The 15,388-nt window shown below is 50.7% G+C and overlaps 1 protein-coding gene across 5 annotated transcripts in view; it reads right to left on the reverse strand.

The window, feature by feature from the left end:
• ksr1a (kinase suppressor of ras 1a) overlaps positions 1–15,388 on the reverse strand; it is a gene marked incomplete at its 3' end in the record, with an annotated part of 35,564 nt that overhangs the window by 9,347 nt on the left and 10,829 nt on the right. For 3 of the 5 annotated variants that reach the window (XM_084474507.1, XM_084474506.1, XM_084474505.1), the window contains exons 2-11: positions 12,547–12,687; positions 9,192–9,339; positions 8,044–8,653; positions 4,061–4,347; positions 3,315–3,381; positions 2,881–2,964; positions 2,214–2,275; positions 1,988–2,097; positions 1,339–1,507; positions 339–380 (exon numbers count right to left, since the gene is read on the reverse strand). In XM_084474507.1, the coding sequence (XP_084330633.1) occupies positions 339–380; positions 1,339–1,507; positions 1,988–2,097; positions 2,214–2,275; positions 2,881–2,964; positions 3,315–3,381; positions 4,061–4,347; positions 8,044–8,653; positions 9,192–9,339; positions 12,547–12,687 (1,720 nt within the window). The remainder of the gene's footprint in view (positions 1–338; positions 381–1,338; positions 1,508–1,987; positions 2,098–2,213; positions 2,276–2,880; positions 2,965–3,314; positions 3,382–4,060; positions 4,348–8,043; positions 8,654–9,191; positions 9,340–12,546; positions 12,688–15,388) is intronic. The other 2 variants (XM_084474509.1, XM_084474508.1) reach the window with 1 other exon arrangement.

A 15,388-nucleotide genomic window follows, 5' to 3' on the forward strand; every position in this document is an offset into this window, starting at 1 on the left:
GTAGATTACCTGCAGCCTACCAGGCTACCTGCAGATATAACATATTACATGGACGTTATAAAATCCAGCTAATAAGTAGATCATATCTGTGGCTACTATGCATGTAGTATGCAGGTAATATTGAGGTAATTTACTGGTATCGTCCAGGTAATATTGAGGTAATTTACTGGTAACATCCAGGTAATATTGAGGTAATTTACTGGTAACATCCAGGTAATATTGAGGTAATTAACTGGTATCGTCCAGGTAATATTGAGGTACTTTACTGGTAACATCCAGGTATAATCGCGGTAATCTACAGGTACCGTCCAGCATCTGGACGGTGCCCACCAACTCACCAGGGAAGATAAACTGCTGTCTGTGCTGGAAGTAGCAGGCAGCTTTGGGCCAAAAGAAGACAGGGAGACAGACAACCAGACGGAGAGGAGGAGGGAGAGGGAGGGAGGGAGGGAGGGAGGGAGTGTTAGAGAAGATCAGAAGTGTTAGAAGATGGAAGAGAATGGGGAGGGGGGGGGGGGGGAGTTATCAGAGTAATCAAAGTGTATGTTAGTAGTATTATTAGAGGAAAGACACATGCATGAATACGTATGTATGTATGTATGTCAATTATGGCACCCATTGCACTCCTGATGATCCCACTCTGAAGGAGGGACCCGCCACTCTGCCTTCCTTCTGAAGATTTCTTCCTTGAGGGACTCCCTTAAGGGAGTCCTCGTCTTGAGGGGCTCCCTTAAGGGAGTTTTTTCTTGCCCTCTGGGGGACTAGGGTTAGGGGTCATAAACATGTCATGAATATATGGCCTGCTAAGCTCTCTTAAGACTGTACCTGTGATTAAGGGCTATACAAATAAAGTTGAATTGGCTCCCCCTCTCCCTCCACTAGCTGGTTCTGAGATCACACCTAGTGGGTAATGTACCCGGGTCGCCTTACAGCCTCAGAGCCCCGGGACTCTGGCCTCAGGCTCACTATTATCACTATGCTGCACCGCGTGCTGCTCTGGTTTGGCGTGTTTTCTGCCTTTACAATAAATGTATTCTAATCATATTATAAATGCATATTGATATATCAGTTCAATTCGTTTTTTTTGTAGTTATTCAATCTTTTTATCTAGCTATTTCTTTTTATCTAGTAATCTATTTTTATTTATTTGACTTGCTGCTGTGGCACGCATTTCCTGCCTGCGATGATTGACGTTGATCTCATCTGACGAAGTTAAGCTCATATTATTTGTGCATGTGTGAAACAAAAACACACAAAAACAAACAAGAACAGACAAGAAATCCTGGTGGGTGTGTTTGATTTCTGTGCCGGCGGCTCCCTGCCGGGCGGGGCACTCACCTGGGAAGTGGAAGCGTCCGTCCCGGGGGCCCTTGGGGGAGGGGTTGGGTGGGGGCGTGGCGCTGGGGGGGTTGCTCTGCTGGAAGGGGGCGGGGGAGGAGGGGGTGGAGGAGGTGGTGGAGGAGGGGTTGCTGCTCGAGTCCAGCTGGTTGAGCACAGGGGCGTGGTCCTATGTGGAGAAACAAGCGCACCTCATTAACATGGATTCCAGTCGACGGACCAAACACGTACAGACATCCTGGAGCTCAACACAGAGCTCAGTGCCCTAAACCCTAACTGCTCCAGCAGTCAGGGTAGGAAACAGCATATTAGCATGTTTGTGGTAGCATGTTAGCGTGCTTATGCATGTTAGCATGTTAGCGTGTTTAGCATGTTAGCATGCTTATGTTTATTTAGCATGCTTATAGACCAGTGCAGTGGCTTGCTAGAGTTAGCATGCTTACAGGCACGTTTTTTTAAGCACGCTGGCATTCTAGCGGGCTATGAACAGCGACGCTCATATCGCACAAGACGGACGTAAATGGACACCACGCAGTCTGAGGCACACGTCCTGGCCAACGTTCAGGCGTTTGCGTGACCATCTGCTACCGTGCACAATGTTCTTCTTCTGCCAAACCAGTGCAGCCAGCGTTCCCAGCAGCGCCGTTACCTTCTTGGTCAGGGCCTTGGGCAGCGTCCCGAACTGGGGCACCTCGGCGGGCCGGTCCACCGGGTTGTTGATGTCCGACGGAACCGACTCGGTTCTGCGGATCTTGGCGACTATAGAGGAAGGAACGGAGGGACGTATTTTCAGCGCCGTGAGGGAGAACACATCTCTGGTGCTGATATATGAATCATACGGAGACGATAGAGAAAGATCTGGAAGGCAGACGTACTGGGGAGGAAGGTGATCCGGCACGAGGGAGCCTCCTTTGTGCACTTGTTGTGGCACTTTAACCTGGAGGGGACACGGCAAGAGGAGCGTTAGGACGACTGCTAGTGGGCGGCGTGTGGCTCAGGTAGGTAGATCGGCTTGGCTGGTAACCCGGAAGGTCGCTAGTTCGATCCCCGGCTCCTCCTCCTGGCTGAGTGTCGAGGTGTCCCTGAGCGACACGCCTCACCCTGACTGCTCCTGACGAGCGGGCAGTCGCCTTTGCGTGGTTGACTCCGCCGTCGGTGTGTGAATGTGTGCATGAATGGGTGAATGTGAAGCCATTGTAAACGGTTTGAGTGGCCACGGGTTAGAACGGCGCTTTATAAATGCGGTAAATTAACCAATAACCATTTACTACTAGGTTATGTTCAGCATGTTACAGTCCGGAGCTGTCTAGTGGTTAGGGTGTCCCCAAAGGGTCTTGGTTCTCTTGGTCTACCTGTAGCCACCCTTGAGCAAGAAATAACATTATAGTTCAATAGTAGTAAAATAATAGTAAGAAGATAGTATAGTAGAAAAATGGTGGTCAGTTGGTAGTAAATACGTAGAAAAATAGACATAACCCAGTAAAACAGTGGTTAAGTAGTCCAACAGTAGTGTCTCAGACTGGTGGTGGTCGAGCTACTCACCGACAGTGCTTACACTTGACTCCAAACATCATGTTCTTCTGACACACCTGACACGTCTGGGACAGCCACGACTTGGTGGAGAACCTGAAGAGACAACCAGAACAGTCACTGACGAAACGACCAGTACACCGACGGCTGCTACTGAGGGCTTTGAAACACTGTTTAAAAATGCATTGAGGACTAGGGGAGGTTTTTTAAATGTTACGTTATGTTAGATGACCTGTGTGTCTGCAAAGCCTGTGCCCTCTCCACAAAGGGGTTAATATTAGCTGGTAGGCTAGGCTACGCTAAACAACTGCTTACCAACCTGCGGGGGCTGCAAGGCCTATGTCCCTTGTATGCTAGGCTAGGCTAAGCTAGGCTAACCAACCTGTGTGTGAATGTGAGGAGAGGCTGATGTCTCTCCTAGGCTAGGCTAAGCTAGGCTAACCCACCTGTGTGTGACTGCGAGGCCTATGTCTCTCCTCATGGTTTGCGGGGAGCCACGATGTCCAGAGCTATCTAGAGGGAGGGAAAGAAAACACAGTCAACACAGATAACAGCCTCCAACTCCATCTCTCCATCCATCTCTATCTCTCTGTCCAGCTCTATCTCTCCATCCATCTCCATCTCTATCTCTCCATCTCTAGCCCTCCATCTCCATCTCTCCATCCATCTCTAGCCCTCCATCTCCATCTCTATCTCTCATCCATCTCCATCTCTACATCCATCTCTATCTCTCCATCCATGTCTCCATCTCCATCTCTCCATCTCTATCTCTCCAACTCCATCTCTAGCCCTCCATCTCCATCTCTATCATCCATATCTATCTTTCCATCCATCTCTATCGCTCCATCCATCTCTATCTCTCCCTTCCTCTCCATCCCTCCCTCTCCCTCCCTCTCCATCTCTCCACTCTATCTCTCCCTCCCTCTCCATCCATCTCCATCTCTCCATCCATCTCTCTCTCCCTCTCCCTCCATCTCTCCACTCTATCTCTCCCTCCCTCTCCATCTCTCCACTCTATCTCTCCCTCCCTCTCCATCTCTCCACTCTATCTCTCCCTCCCTCTCCCTCCCTCTCCATCTCTCCACTCTATCTCTCCCTCCCTCTCCATCCCTCTCCATCTCTCCACTCTATCTCTCCCTCCCTCTCCATCCATCTCCATCTCTCCACTCTATCTCTCCATCCCTCCACCCACTGTTCATGGAGCTGTGTTCCTCCATGAGGGTGGGCGTGCCGGGCAGGGTGTAGGCCGCCACCGGGGTCCCGGTCCCAGACCCCGGGGTCCTGGCGGAGACGGGGCCGCCGGAGCCGGGGGTCCGCGCGGGGGTGGGGGTGCCGGAGCCGGGGGTCCGCGCGAGGGTGGGGGTTCCGGAGCCAGGGGTGCGGGCGGGGGTCCCCGCTGGGTGCCGCTGGGGGGGCTCCTCACAGCCGTTACCGTTGACCTGCATGTTGAGGATCAGCTTGTTCTTCTTATTAGCACTCCTGGAGAGGGGGAGGGAGGGGGAGGAGGAGGGGGAGGGGGAGGAGGGGGGGGAGGGAGAGAGAGAGAGAAAGGGAGTGAAGAGAGGGAGGGGGGAGAGAGAGAGGGAAACTAAGTCAGAACCCATAACATCGATTAACATTCAATCACTTTTTCACTGTTATACTTTAGCGTGTTGCAGTTTGTTTACAACGTCAATAATTCCCTTTTCAATTGAATTAATTGGAATTGAAATAAGAGACATAGAGAGACATAGAGAGACAGCGAGAGAGAAGGGGTGAGAGACAGAGAGAGACATGTAGAGACAGAGAGAGAGAAGGGGAGCGAGAGAGAGACAACGAGGGCCAGAGAGAGAGAGGGGGAGAGTGAGAGAGGGCGAGCGCTGAGCCAGCCTGTGTTCCCTGGCCCGGGACCAGGTGTGTTGTGCCACAGGTGAAGCGCCGACACGCGGTGTGAAGATAAGCGTGGTGATCGGCCGCTGGCTCAGCGGGACGTCCTGACACCACCTCTCTAATCCCAGGCTTAAGGGCACAGGTGAGTCAGCTGGCTCCAGCACTGCTCCTCCTCCACAACACATGTGACCGCCTCCGGAATACTACTAGACTCATTACCCTATATACTATACTCACTGTACTGTATACTAGACTCATTACCCTCTATACTATACTCACTATACTGTATACTAGACTCATTACCCTCTATACTATACTCACTATACTGTATACTATACTCATTACCCTCTATACTATACTCACTATACTGTATACTAGACTCATTATCCTCTATACTATACTCACTATACTGTATACTAGACTCATTACCCTCTATACTATACTCACAATACTGTATACTAGACTCATTACCCTCTATACTATACTCACTATACTGTATACTAGACTCATTACCCTCTATACTATACTCACTATACTGTATACTAGACTCATTATCCTCTATACTATACTCACTATACTGTATACTAGACTCATTATACTGTATACTATACTCATTATCCTCTATACTATACTCACTATACTGTATACTATACTCATTATACTGTATACTATACTCATTATCCTCTGTACTACACTCATTATACTGTATACTAGACTCATTATAGTCTATACTATACTTATTATACTCTATACTATACTTATTATATTCTATACTATACTCATTATACTCTATACTATACTCATTATAGTCTATACTATACTTATTATACTCTATACTATACTTATTATATTTTATACTATACTCATTATACTCTATACTACTACTTTAACTAATAAGGTTTGTACCCGTTTAGCTGTCAGACTGGGTTAAATCAGTTCACCATCAGCTCTATCTATAAACTATAACCTACACTATCACCCATTGGGTTCAGTCTCAGCATAAGATGCCATGTGGCTCAGGAGATAGCGCGGGTTGGCGGGTAACCGGAAGGTTGTGAGTTCGATCCCCGGCTCCTCCAAGCTGAGTGTTAAGGTGTCCCTGAGCAAGACGCCTCACCCTAACTGCCTTACGTGGTTGACTCCGCCGTCGGTGTGTGAATGTGTGCAAGAATGGGTGAATGTTTGGCAATGTTGTAAAGCGCATTGAGTGGCCACTGGTTAGAAAAGTGCTATTAAAATGCAGTTCAATAGTATCTGATGGCAGGATGTGATAGTGCCCACACTGTGGTCTCTGTGGGAGTGGTTCTCTCTCCATCGACGTGCTGGTTGAACCCTACAGGAAGCTGAGTGCTCATCACATTCAGAGCAGGGGTGTACAGGTGTGTGTGTGTGTGTGTGTGTGTGTGTGTGTGTGTGTGTGTGTGTGTGTGTGTGTGTGTGTGTGTGTGTGTGTGTGTGTGTGTGTGTGTGTGTGTGTGTGTGTGTGTGTGTGTGTGTGTGTGTGTGTGTGTGTGTGTGTGTGTGTGTGTGTGTGTGTGTGTGTGTGTGTGTGTGTGTGTGTGTGTGTGTGTGTGTGTGTGTGTGTGTGTGTGTGTGTGTGTGTGTGTGTGTGTGTGTGTGTGTGTGTGTGTGTGTGTGTGTGTGTGTGTGTGTGTGTGTGTGTGTGTGTGTGTGTGTGTGTGTGTGTGTGTGTGTGTGTGTGTGTGTGTGTGTGTGTGTGTGTGTGTGTGTGTGTGTGTGTGTGTGTGTGTGTGTGTGTGTGTGTGTGTGTGTGTGTGTGTGTGTGTGTGTGTGTGTGTGTGTGTGTGTGTGTGTGTGTGTGTGTGTGTGTGTTGGTCCCAGGGAAGACTTCCTGTTTTGAAATGACTCCTAATCCCTGGGAATCTGATGGAGGGGATTAACTTTACCCCTAGCGTGGGAGGGAGGGAGGGAGGGGGGGGGGGGGAGAGAGAGAGAGAGAGAGAGAGAGAGAGAGAGAGAGAGTGACACAGAGAGAGAGAGAGCGATGGACAGATAACGGGAGAGATAGACAGAGAGAGAGCGAGAGATAGACAGAGAGAGAGCGAGAGATAGATAGAGAGAGCAAGAGAGCGAGACAGAAGAGATAGACAGACAGAGACAGAGAGCGAGAGAGAGACATTGTGCTCCTCTCTGTGCGTGAGAACAGAGTGTCTGTTTTGACAGCTTAGCGCGTCTTGTTGGTGGACCCCAGCCAACAGGGGTGAGATGACGGCCAGAGACCCTAGTGGACACTATAGGACACAGCACCCTGAGGGGCTCTGGGAATCATACCCACATTCCTTCCTGCTCTGGCGTTTGACGTTTTGTCTTCAAACTGCTTCAAACTGATTGTCATTGTTCACTTGCCCGTTGAAAACACTAGTCAGGTCACCCTAACCCTAACCACTGACCCTGTACCCCGACACCAACCCTAACCCTAACTCTATACCCCAACCCTAACTATCTCATACCCTAACCCCTAACCATCTCATACCTTAACCCCTAACCATCTCATACCTTAACCCCTAACCATCTCATACCTTAACCCCTAACCATCTCATACCCTAACCCCTAACCACCTCATACCCTAACCCCTAACCACCTCATACCCTAACCCCTAACCATCTCATACCCTAACCCCTAACCACCTCATACCCTAACCACCTCATACCCTAACCCCTAACCATCTCATACCCTAACCCCTAACCACCTCATACCCTAACCACCTCATACCCTAACCCCTAACCATCTCATACCCTAACCACCTCATACCCTAACCCCTAACCATCTCATACCCTAACCACCTCATACCCTAACCCCTAACCATCTCATACCCTAACCCCTAACCATCTCATACCCTAACCCCTAACCACCTCATACCCTAACCACCTCATACCCTAACCCCTAACCATCTCATACCCTAACCCCTAACCACCTCATACCCTAACATCTCATACCCTAACCCCTAACCACCTCATACCCTAACCACCTCATACCCTAACCACCTCATACCCTAACCCCTAACCACCTCATACCCTAACCCCTAACCATCTCATACCCTAACATCTCATACCCTAACCCCTAACCACCTCATACCCTAACCACCTCATACCCTAACCACCTCATACCCTAACCACCTCATACCCTAACCCCTAACCACCTCATACCCTAACCATATGGCCCAACACAGACCCTAACCTTAACACCAGCTCTAACCCGACACCCCAGCCCTAACCCTGAACCTTGACCCCCCCCGCCCCGCCCCCCGCCACCTGGTCCCTCGCGGGCCCAACAGGAAGCACCTACTTGGCGGTGGCGGCGGCGGCGGCGGCGGCGGCGGTGGCGGCGGCGGCGGCGGGGGGGTCCTCGATGCGGTTGCCCAGCTGCGACTCGTGGCTCTTGCTGCGCGTCAGCGTGATGTTGGGCAGCAGCTGCAGCACCTTGCGGGAGGGGGGCGGCGGCGTGCAGGGGGGCTTCAGCCGCGGCCGCCGCTTGGAGGGCGGGGTCGCCGGGGGCGTGCCCGCCCGGCCCTGGAGGCGGGCGGCGGCGCGCGCCAGACACACGGGGAAGGGGTCCGCCAGGAGGGGGCCGTCCCCGCCGCAGGCGCAGGAGGGGGCGTGGCCGTCGGCGGCGCCGCCCGGCACGGCCGACACGGAGCCGGAGCGCGGGTGGTGGTGGTGGGGGTGCGGCCAGGCGCCGCAGGGCGTGGAGGGGGTGGAGGGGGTGGTGGAGGGGCGGGCGAGGGGGGAGGGGCTGTGGGGGCGCAGGGCGAGGAGGGCCCCCCCTCCTCCCCCTCCTCCTCCTCCTCCTCCTCCTCCTCCCATGATGCACAGCTGCTCGGCGGTCAGCAGGGAGCCGCTGTCCCTCCTGATTGGCTCAGAGAGCCACGGCACGCCGTCCTCACGCAGCTCGCCGCCTGCACAGCGGGGGGGGGGGGGGGACACAGAACATACATCTATAAACACACACCACACCCACACACATCCTACATCTTGTACGACCAATGCATCTATTTGCACAGACCATACACAGGTACAAAACCGCACACTACACCTACACACATCTAACATCTAAAACAGACCGGTACATACTGTAAACACACACTACACCTACACACAGCTTACACAGTCTATGATCTATGTACACATTCACCGGTTCATCTGTAAACACACACTACACGTGCACACGCACATCTCTTATTTACACACAGTAACAAACACACTAAAACACCATGTGTGTGTGTGGGGGGGTGGGTCGGCCGTGCCTCCAACAGGGCGGAGCCGGGCATAGGTGAGGCGTGGCCAGGCCCAGGCGGGGGGTGTGGTCAGGCCCAGGTGGGGGACGGGGCCATACCCAGGCGGGGGCGGGGCCAGACCTAGGCGGGGCGTGACGGGGCACAGGTGGGGGCGGGGCCAGGCCCGGGTGTGGCTGGGGGGCGGGGACTGGGCCTGTACCTGACTCAGTGGCGCTCTTCAGGCAGGAGAGGGCGGCGGTGAGGCGAGAACACTCCTCGGTGCTGGCCCCCAGCCGCCTCATCACCTCCCTCACCTGGGAGCCGGGCATCAGGAGCAGGGAGTCCAGGGAGAGGTGCACCGGCACGGCCTGGGGAGGGGGGGGAGGGAGGCGAGGTGGGGAGAGAGAGGGAGAGTGTCAGCAAGCATTCACAGAGCGAGAGATAAGTGAATTGAAGAGAGCGCAAGAAGGAGGTACGCAATGAGAAGGCCAGAGAAAGAGAGAGAGGCGAGAGACTATATGCAAAATGTCTCTCGCTTTCGCTTTCTACAGAACTCTCATAGGTGGGACAATCGACCACAGAAGATACTGAGTCAGAGAGAGACAGAGAAATTGATAGAGAGAGACAGACGGAGAGCCAGAGAGACAGAAAGACATGGAGAGGGAGGAGTGAGAGAAAGAAAGGGAGAGGGCGAGTGAGGGAGAGAGAGAGAGAGAGAGAGAAAGAGAGAGAGAGCGAGAGAGAGAGAGAGAGAGACCGACAGACAGAGAGACAGAGACACAGCGAGGGAGGTGAGAGCAGAGACAAAGAGGTAGGAGGCTGAGGTCTTTGTGGGGAAACTCTGACTGTACACGCCTCTCTCCACCAAAAGGTTAAACACCCAGAGATCATATCTGGGGTCTCAACCCATGACTGCTGCGCTGGATCAAAGGCACTGCGGCAGGCAGCGGAGGCGGGTACCGCAACACAAAGGCCAACTGCTCTCTCATTATCAGTTTCAACACAAACACACACACACGTGGAAACACTGCACTATCTGCCAGCGTTACGACAGCAAAGCTGGAGAAACACTGAAAAGACCACCCCTCTATCATCTACATCTACATTCGGGGCGACTAACAACATCTACATTTGTCAGAAGAAAGAGAAACAACAATATATCTCTGTCGGTACAGTAAGGATGTTCATACACTCACTAGGTTAACCCATTCCCCGTATACAACACAGATCGCTAGGATAAGACGCAACGTAAAACTAGATCCTATTTTTAGGTGCAAGGATGTACAACATACAAATTAAACGAGTCAGATCTCAACATATCGTTATTTGCATAGGAGTTCGAGCTGAAATCTGAGCGTTAAACATTGTCTATGCAGAATAATCAACACTTCTACGGAGTACTCAGCTTCTGTTTAGAGAGGGCAGTCCAACAGCCAGGGCGCCTCTAAATCACGACACACAACAACATGTACTTAGGACTTAAAGAGGAGTCTTAACGTGCGAGAAAACCAAACTGGCTGTCAGGATTTGCGTAGGCGCGGGTGTCACTGGATACCAAACACTGGCCTTTATGTAACGCTGTGCACCTTCCCCTGCTATCGCTGGTGCCAAGACCAGGAGCTTGGTTCTACTGCTGGCTGCCAGCATGGAGCCAGACTCAGCATGCAGCCAGACTCAGCATGGATGCGTGGTGTATGAGTGCATGGTGGGGTGGGGTGCACGGCTACAAGCTACGTGGGTGCATGCTACATGGGTACACGCTACATGAGTGCATGCTACATGGGTACATGCTACATGAGTGCATGCTACATGGGTACATGCTACATGAGTGCATGGGTACGTGTTACATGGGTGCATGGCTACATGCTACACGGCTGCATGCGTCACGTGCACCTGCTAGACGGCGTCAGGGTGGGTGTGCGTAGGTGCCGTGCACGTGAAGCGATTCCTGGAACCAGAGCCCACGCGTCGCCGCACAGAGAGGCCTGAACGTCGCCCTGAGCTGTCTGTGGTGTGTGTGTGTGTGTGTGTGTGTGTGGGACGCGGGCCTCGCTAACCACACCTCCGTCTGACTCCTCCTCAACACGACGCCCGACGCCCCCCCCCCCCCCCCCCCGAGCGCGCGCTCAGCCCTCGGAGCCGGCACTCTCGGGGGGGCTTACCCTGGCTGGCTGGCGTCAGATGTCGAGTGCAACCGTGAGATTCCTGGTCCCTGACTCTGCGGTGTCAGAAAAGGTTTCCGTGGCCGTTTGATTCACTCGCTGTAGTAGGGAGAGAGATGTCTAAAAGACGCGGCTTCTGAACGCCGTGTTTACTGTAATCAGACGGTGTTGACGGTGGTTCCACGGGCCTTCTGCCAATGGTTTCTGCGGTGGTGGGGTGAGGGAAGGCCCGTTTAGTCTCGGGCTGAACGCTAACGCCCTCGGCCTAGCTGCAAGGCGTCCTGACGTCAGCTTGAAGACGCCTCAACCCCTGCTTGATCTTTTTTTATGACGTTTCTCTGCATTCATCTGTCAGTTCGCTCGGTATTAAAGTGTCTGCTGAATGACCAAATAGCTAAATATTACCCAGTAACACTTTATGTGCACTGTCGGGTGTGATCCAACATGAACAAAAGCCAAACACCACAAGAGGAATGCCTTGGCTAAGCCTCGCTAAAGAAGCGAAAGATGAGTGCAACTCATGCACCAACATATCTCACACAAACGTCTACTTAAATACAAAATGTATGAAGTTAAGAGACCCGACATATGCGTCACACACATTCACACTTTATTTATTCTACATATATGTTATTACTGCTGTACATATGCCCCTCATTCTTTCCTGTATGTCTCTGTGTGTCTCTGTGTGACTCTTTGTGTCCCTGTGTGTCTCTGTGTGTCTCTGTCTCTGTGTGTGTGTGTGTGTGTGTCTCTGTGTGTCTGTGTGTCCCTGTGTGTCTCTGTGTGTCTCTGTGTGTCTCTGTCTGTCTCTGTGTGTCTCTCTGTGTCTCTGTGTGTCTGTGTGTCCCTGTGTGTCTCTGTGTGTCTCTGTCTGTCTCTGTGTGTCTCTCTGTGTCTGTGTGTCCCTGTGTGTCTCTGTGTGTCTGTGTGTCACTGTGTGTTTCTGTCTGTCTCTGTGTGTCTCTGTGTGTCTCTGTTTGTTTCTCTGTGTGTCTCTCTGTGTGTCTCTGTGTGTCTCTGTGTGTCTCTGTGTGTCTCTGTGTGTCTCTGTGTGTCTCTGTTTGTTTCTCTGTGTGTCTGTGTGTCTCTCTGTGTGTCTCTGTGTGTCTCTGTGTGTCTCTGTTTGTTTCTCTGTGTGTCTCTGTGTGTCTCTGTTTGTTTCTCTGTGTGTCTCTGTGTGTCTCTGTTTGTTTCTCTGTGTGTCTGTGTGTCTCTCTGTGTGTCTCTGTGTGTCTCTGTGTGTCTCCGTACATTTCTGTGTGTCTCTGCATGTCTCCACTCTTCACTCTGAACACGACTAAAGGGGAAGGTGAAACACATTCCACTGTAGCGTGCATGCAAATCATTCGCCTCGTGTCATTTGACTTCTGAATAATAAACACACAGACAACAAGAGGGACATGAACACACCTTGATGAGCTCGGGCCGGAGGTTGACGGTGTAGAGCCAGTCCTTGAGCTTGGGGTAGCTGTCCAGCGCTGTGGGTCGATCGCTCGCCGACACTTTCTGCTTGAACTGCAGTTGTTTACAGGTGTACTTCATGAGCTTGACCTGCGGGGGGCGACAGAGCACACAGCGCCGATGGGAGGGGCGGCGTTAGCGGAGAGTAGCGCTCCTCGTTCAGCCTGCAGAGACGCACCTCACACCAGACACCAGAGAAGTTGCAGAGAAATGCTTCTTTAACGACTAAACCCCGGACTCACCTCTGTACTCCCGTCGGGAGGGAGTGATTCATTCAAAAACGATCACTAGTTTAATTAGAAAGATAATGTATAAAGGTTCTCCTAGAACTCTCCACCTGACCCGTTTACAGATAATAACAGGAGCACCGTCAATTTTGTTACTTACTTATACAATCAAATATAATGGAGAAAAAAAAATCAAATAAGACACAATAACAATCAAAAACGGTATAATATAGGTATTCTCCCTCACTGTCTCTGCTCTTTAACGTTGACTTACTACTAACTTAGCATTCAATCAGTGATTATAGTTCTGTCCATTAACAAAGCTTTGGGAGTATGTTTCATCTCTCAGTCTATTGTTTCAAAGAAGAAGAAGAGTGGAACTGAATTGATGGAGGGCAGAGGTCTGAGATGAAGAGTGTGTGAAAGCATTCCTCTGTCATCCAAGACAAACAAACGACACTTCAGCCTGCAGATGGATTCTCCAGCTCAGAGCTGGTAGGACAGTCAAGTAACTGTGTACACACCACTGGTAACGTGGTCACCATGGTAACATTGTGGTCGGCATGTTGACATTGTGGTCACCATCTGTCAGGTAGTTACAGTTGATAGTTGGTAATCACCATGGTTACGTTGCAGTCACACATCGGGGAACAGTGTAATCACCATGGAAACGTGGTGGCAGCCAGTGATGGTGTTATCACAATGGTAACATGGTCACAGTCGGTAACGGCATTATCATGGTAACGTAGTTATGTAGTCACAGCCAGTAACCAATGGTACAGTCTCAATCACCATGGTATCTTTGTAATCAGTCACCATGGTAACACTGGATACACCATGGTGATGTTGAGTCATGGTGATTCCAGTATTACCATGGTTATGTAGTGAATACCATGGTAGCTTTCACTGTGAGGGCAGCCATGTTGAGGGGTTCAGTTCATAGGTTACCATGACAACCAGTCTCCTGTACTGGCCTGTACTGGCATATACTGGCCTGCAAGCTTGCCTGTACTGGTCTGTAAGGTGGCCTGTACTGGTCTGTAAGGTGGACTGTACTGGCCTGTAAGGTGGCCTGTACTGGCCTGTAAGGTGGACTGTACTGGCCTGTAAGGTGGACTGTACTGGTCTGTAAGGCGGCCTGTACTGGTCTGTAAGGCGGCCTGTACTGGTCTGTAAGGTGGACTGTACTGGCCTGTAAGGTGGCCTGTACTGGCCTGTAAGGTGGACTGTACTGGTCTGTAAGGCGGCCTGTACTGGTCTGTAAGGCGGCCTGTACTGGTCTGTAAGGCGGCCTGTACTGGCCTGTAAGGTGGACTGTACTGGCCTGTAAGGCGGCCTGTACTGGTCTGTAAGGCGGCCTGTACTGGCCAGTCAGACAGCATCGAGTTGCAGGAGTCAAGGGATGCAGGTCTATATGCACTGTATTGAGTTATTTAGTCTGGAATACTGCTGCTGCTCAAGGCTCAACGCATTAATCACTCTTTGTCAAAACTGATTTATAACTAAAGATGAACTTCTTGATAGGCCTATATGTTTCATATTGTGACAACATTTCAGACTTCAATTTTTGCTTTGTGTTATATTTAACTGATATCACTCTTACCTATAGTTATCAGGCCAGTTAAAACACTTAAAAGCCATTTTTCTCAGTTTGACCCTCAGTTTAGTGATTTCAGTTATGTTTTGTGGGGCAGAAGAGGTCACGGCCGATCATTAAGATAACGATTATGATTGTAATTGTTCCAGATTGTGGAACCGTACTTGTAATGCTAAAAAACACCATGAACCTCCACCAAGATTTCTCACACCGCTGAAAAGTTGCCAGTAACCACTTCCTCTTCTTCGTCTTCCCCGTCTTCCGGTGCGTTCATACCAACCATCAAACACACCAAACAAGATTTTAAAACCCTCAGAGCCGTTTGTCCGTTCTGGGCTACTGTAGAAACATGGCGTTGCAAAATGGCGGCCCCCATGAGGACTGAAGAGGACCCTATCCCCATGTAGATTTAAAGGCCTCGTTCCAGCTTCCACAAAAGACTCAAGACTCGTTATCAACGTTCTATATGTCACTGCCCTCATACTTTCATGCGTACAACAGACGTTGGAACAGACGTTGAGCAAAACATCATCTACAGGGCATTGTTCAGATTCAAAAGTTACTCCAATAAAGTAAAAATAAAATGAAAAGACGAAATGTACGCAGAGTATGGATAGAAAGCTCCGTCAGTATCCGTATGTGTATCTAACGTAGAGCACAAATTAGCATTTACCCCACCACACCCCTCTTACGCACTTATTGTATGTTGTACGTCCTTGCACTTAAAAATAGTACTGAGCATTGTGTAGCATCTTATCCTAGGTATCTTTACCCTGGAAATCCAGAGTTCTCGCGAGAGCACAATTTGAATTTGCTCAGCGAGTCACAATGGGAACGAGCAATATAGTCACTCCCCGATTCCCCTGGCCCAGAACATTAACCAATCACATCGGTGTATCTGATATAGGCGGGCCAAAAGCGTTGCTGTTTTACCGCCCGGATACGCCCGGAGTCTTGGTTAGCTCCG

Source organism: Micromesistius poutassou, assembly GCF_964030765.1.
Source record: "Micromesistius poutassou genome assembly, chromosome: 10".
Lineage (NCBI taxonomy): Eukaryota > Metazoa > Chordata > Actinopteri > Gadiformes > Gadidae > Micromesistius > Micromesistius poutassou.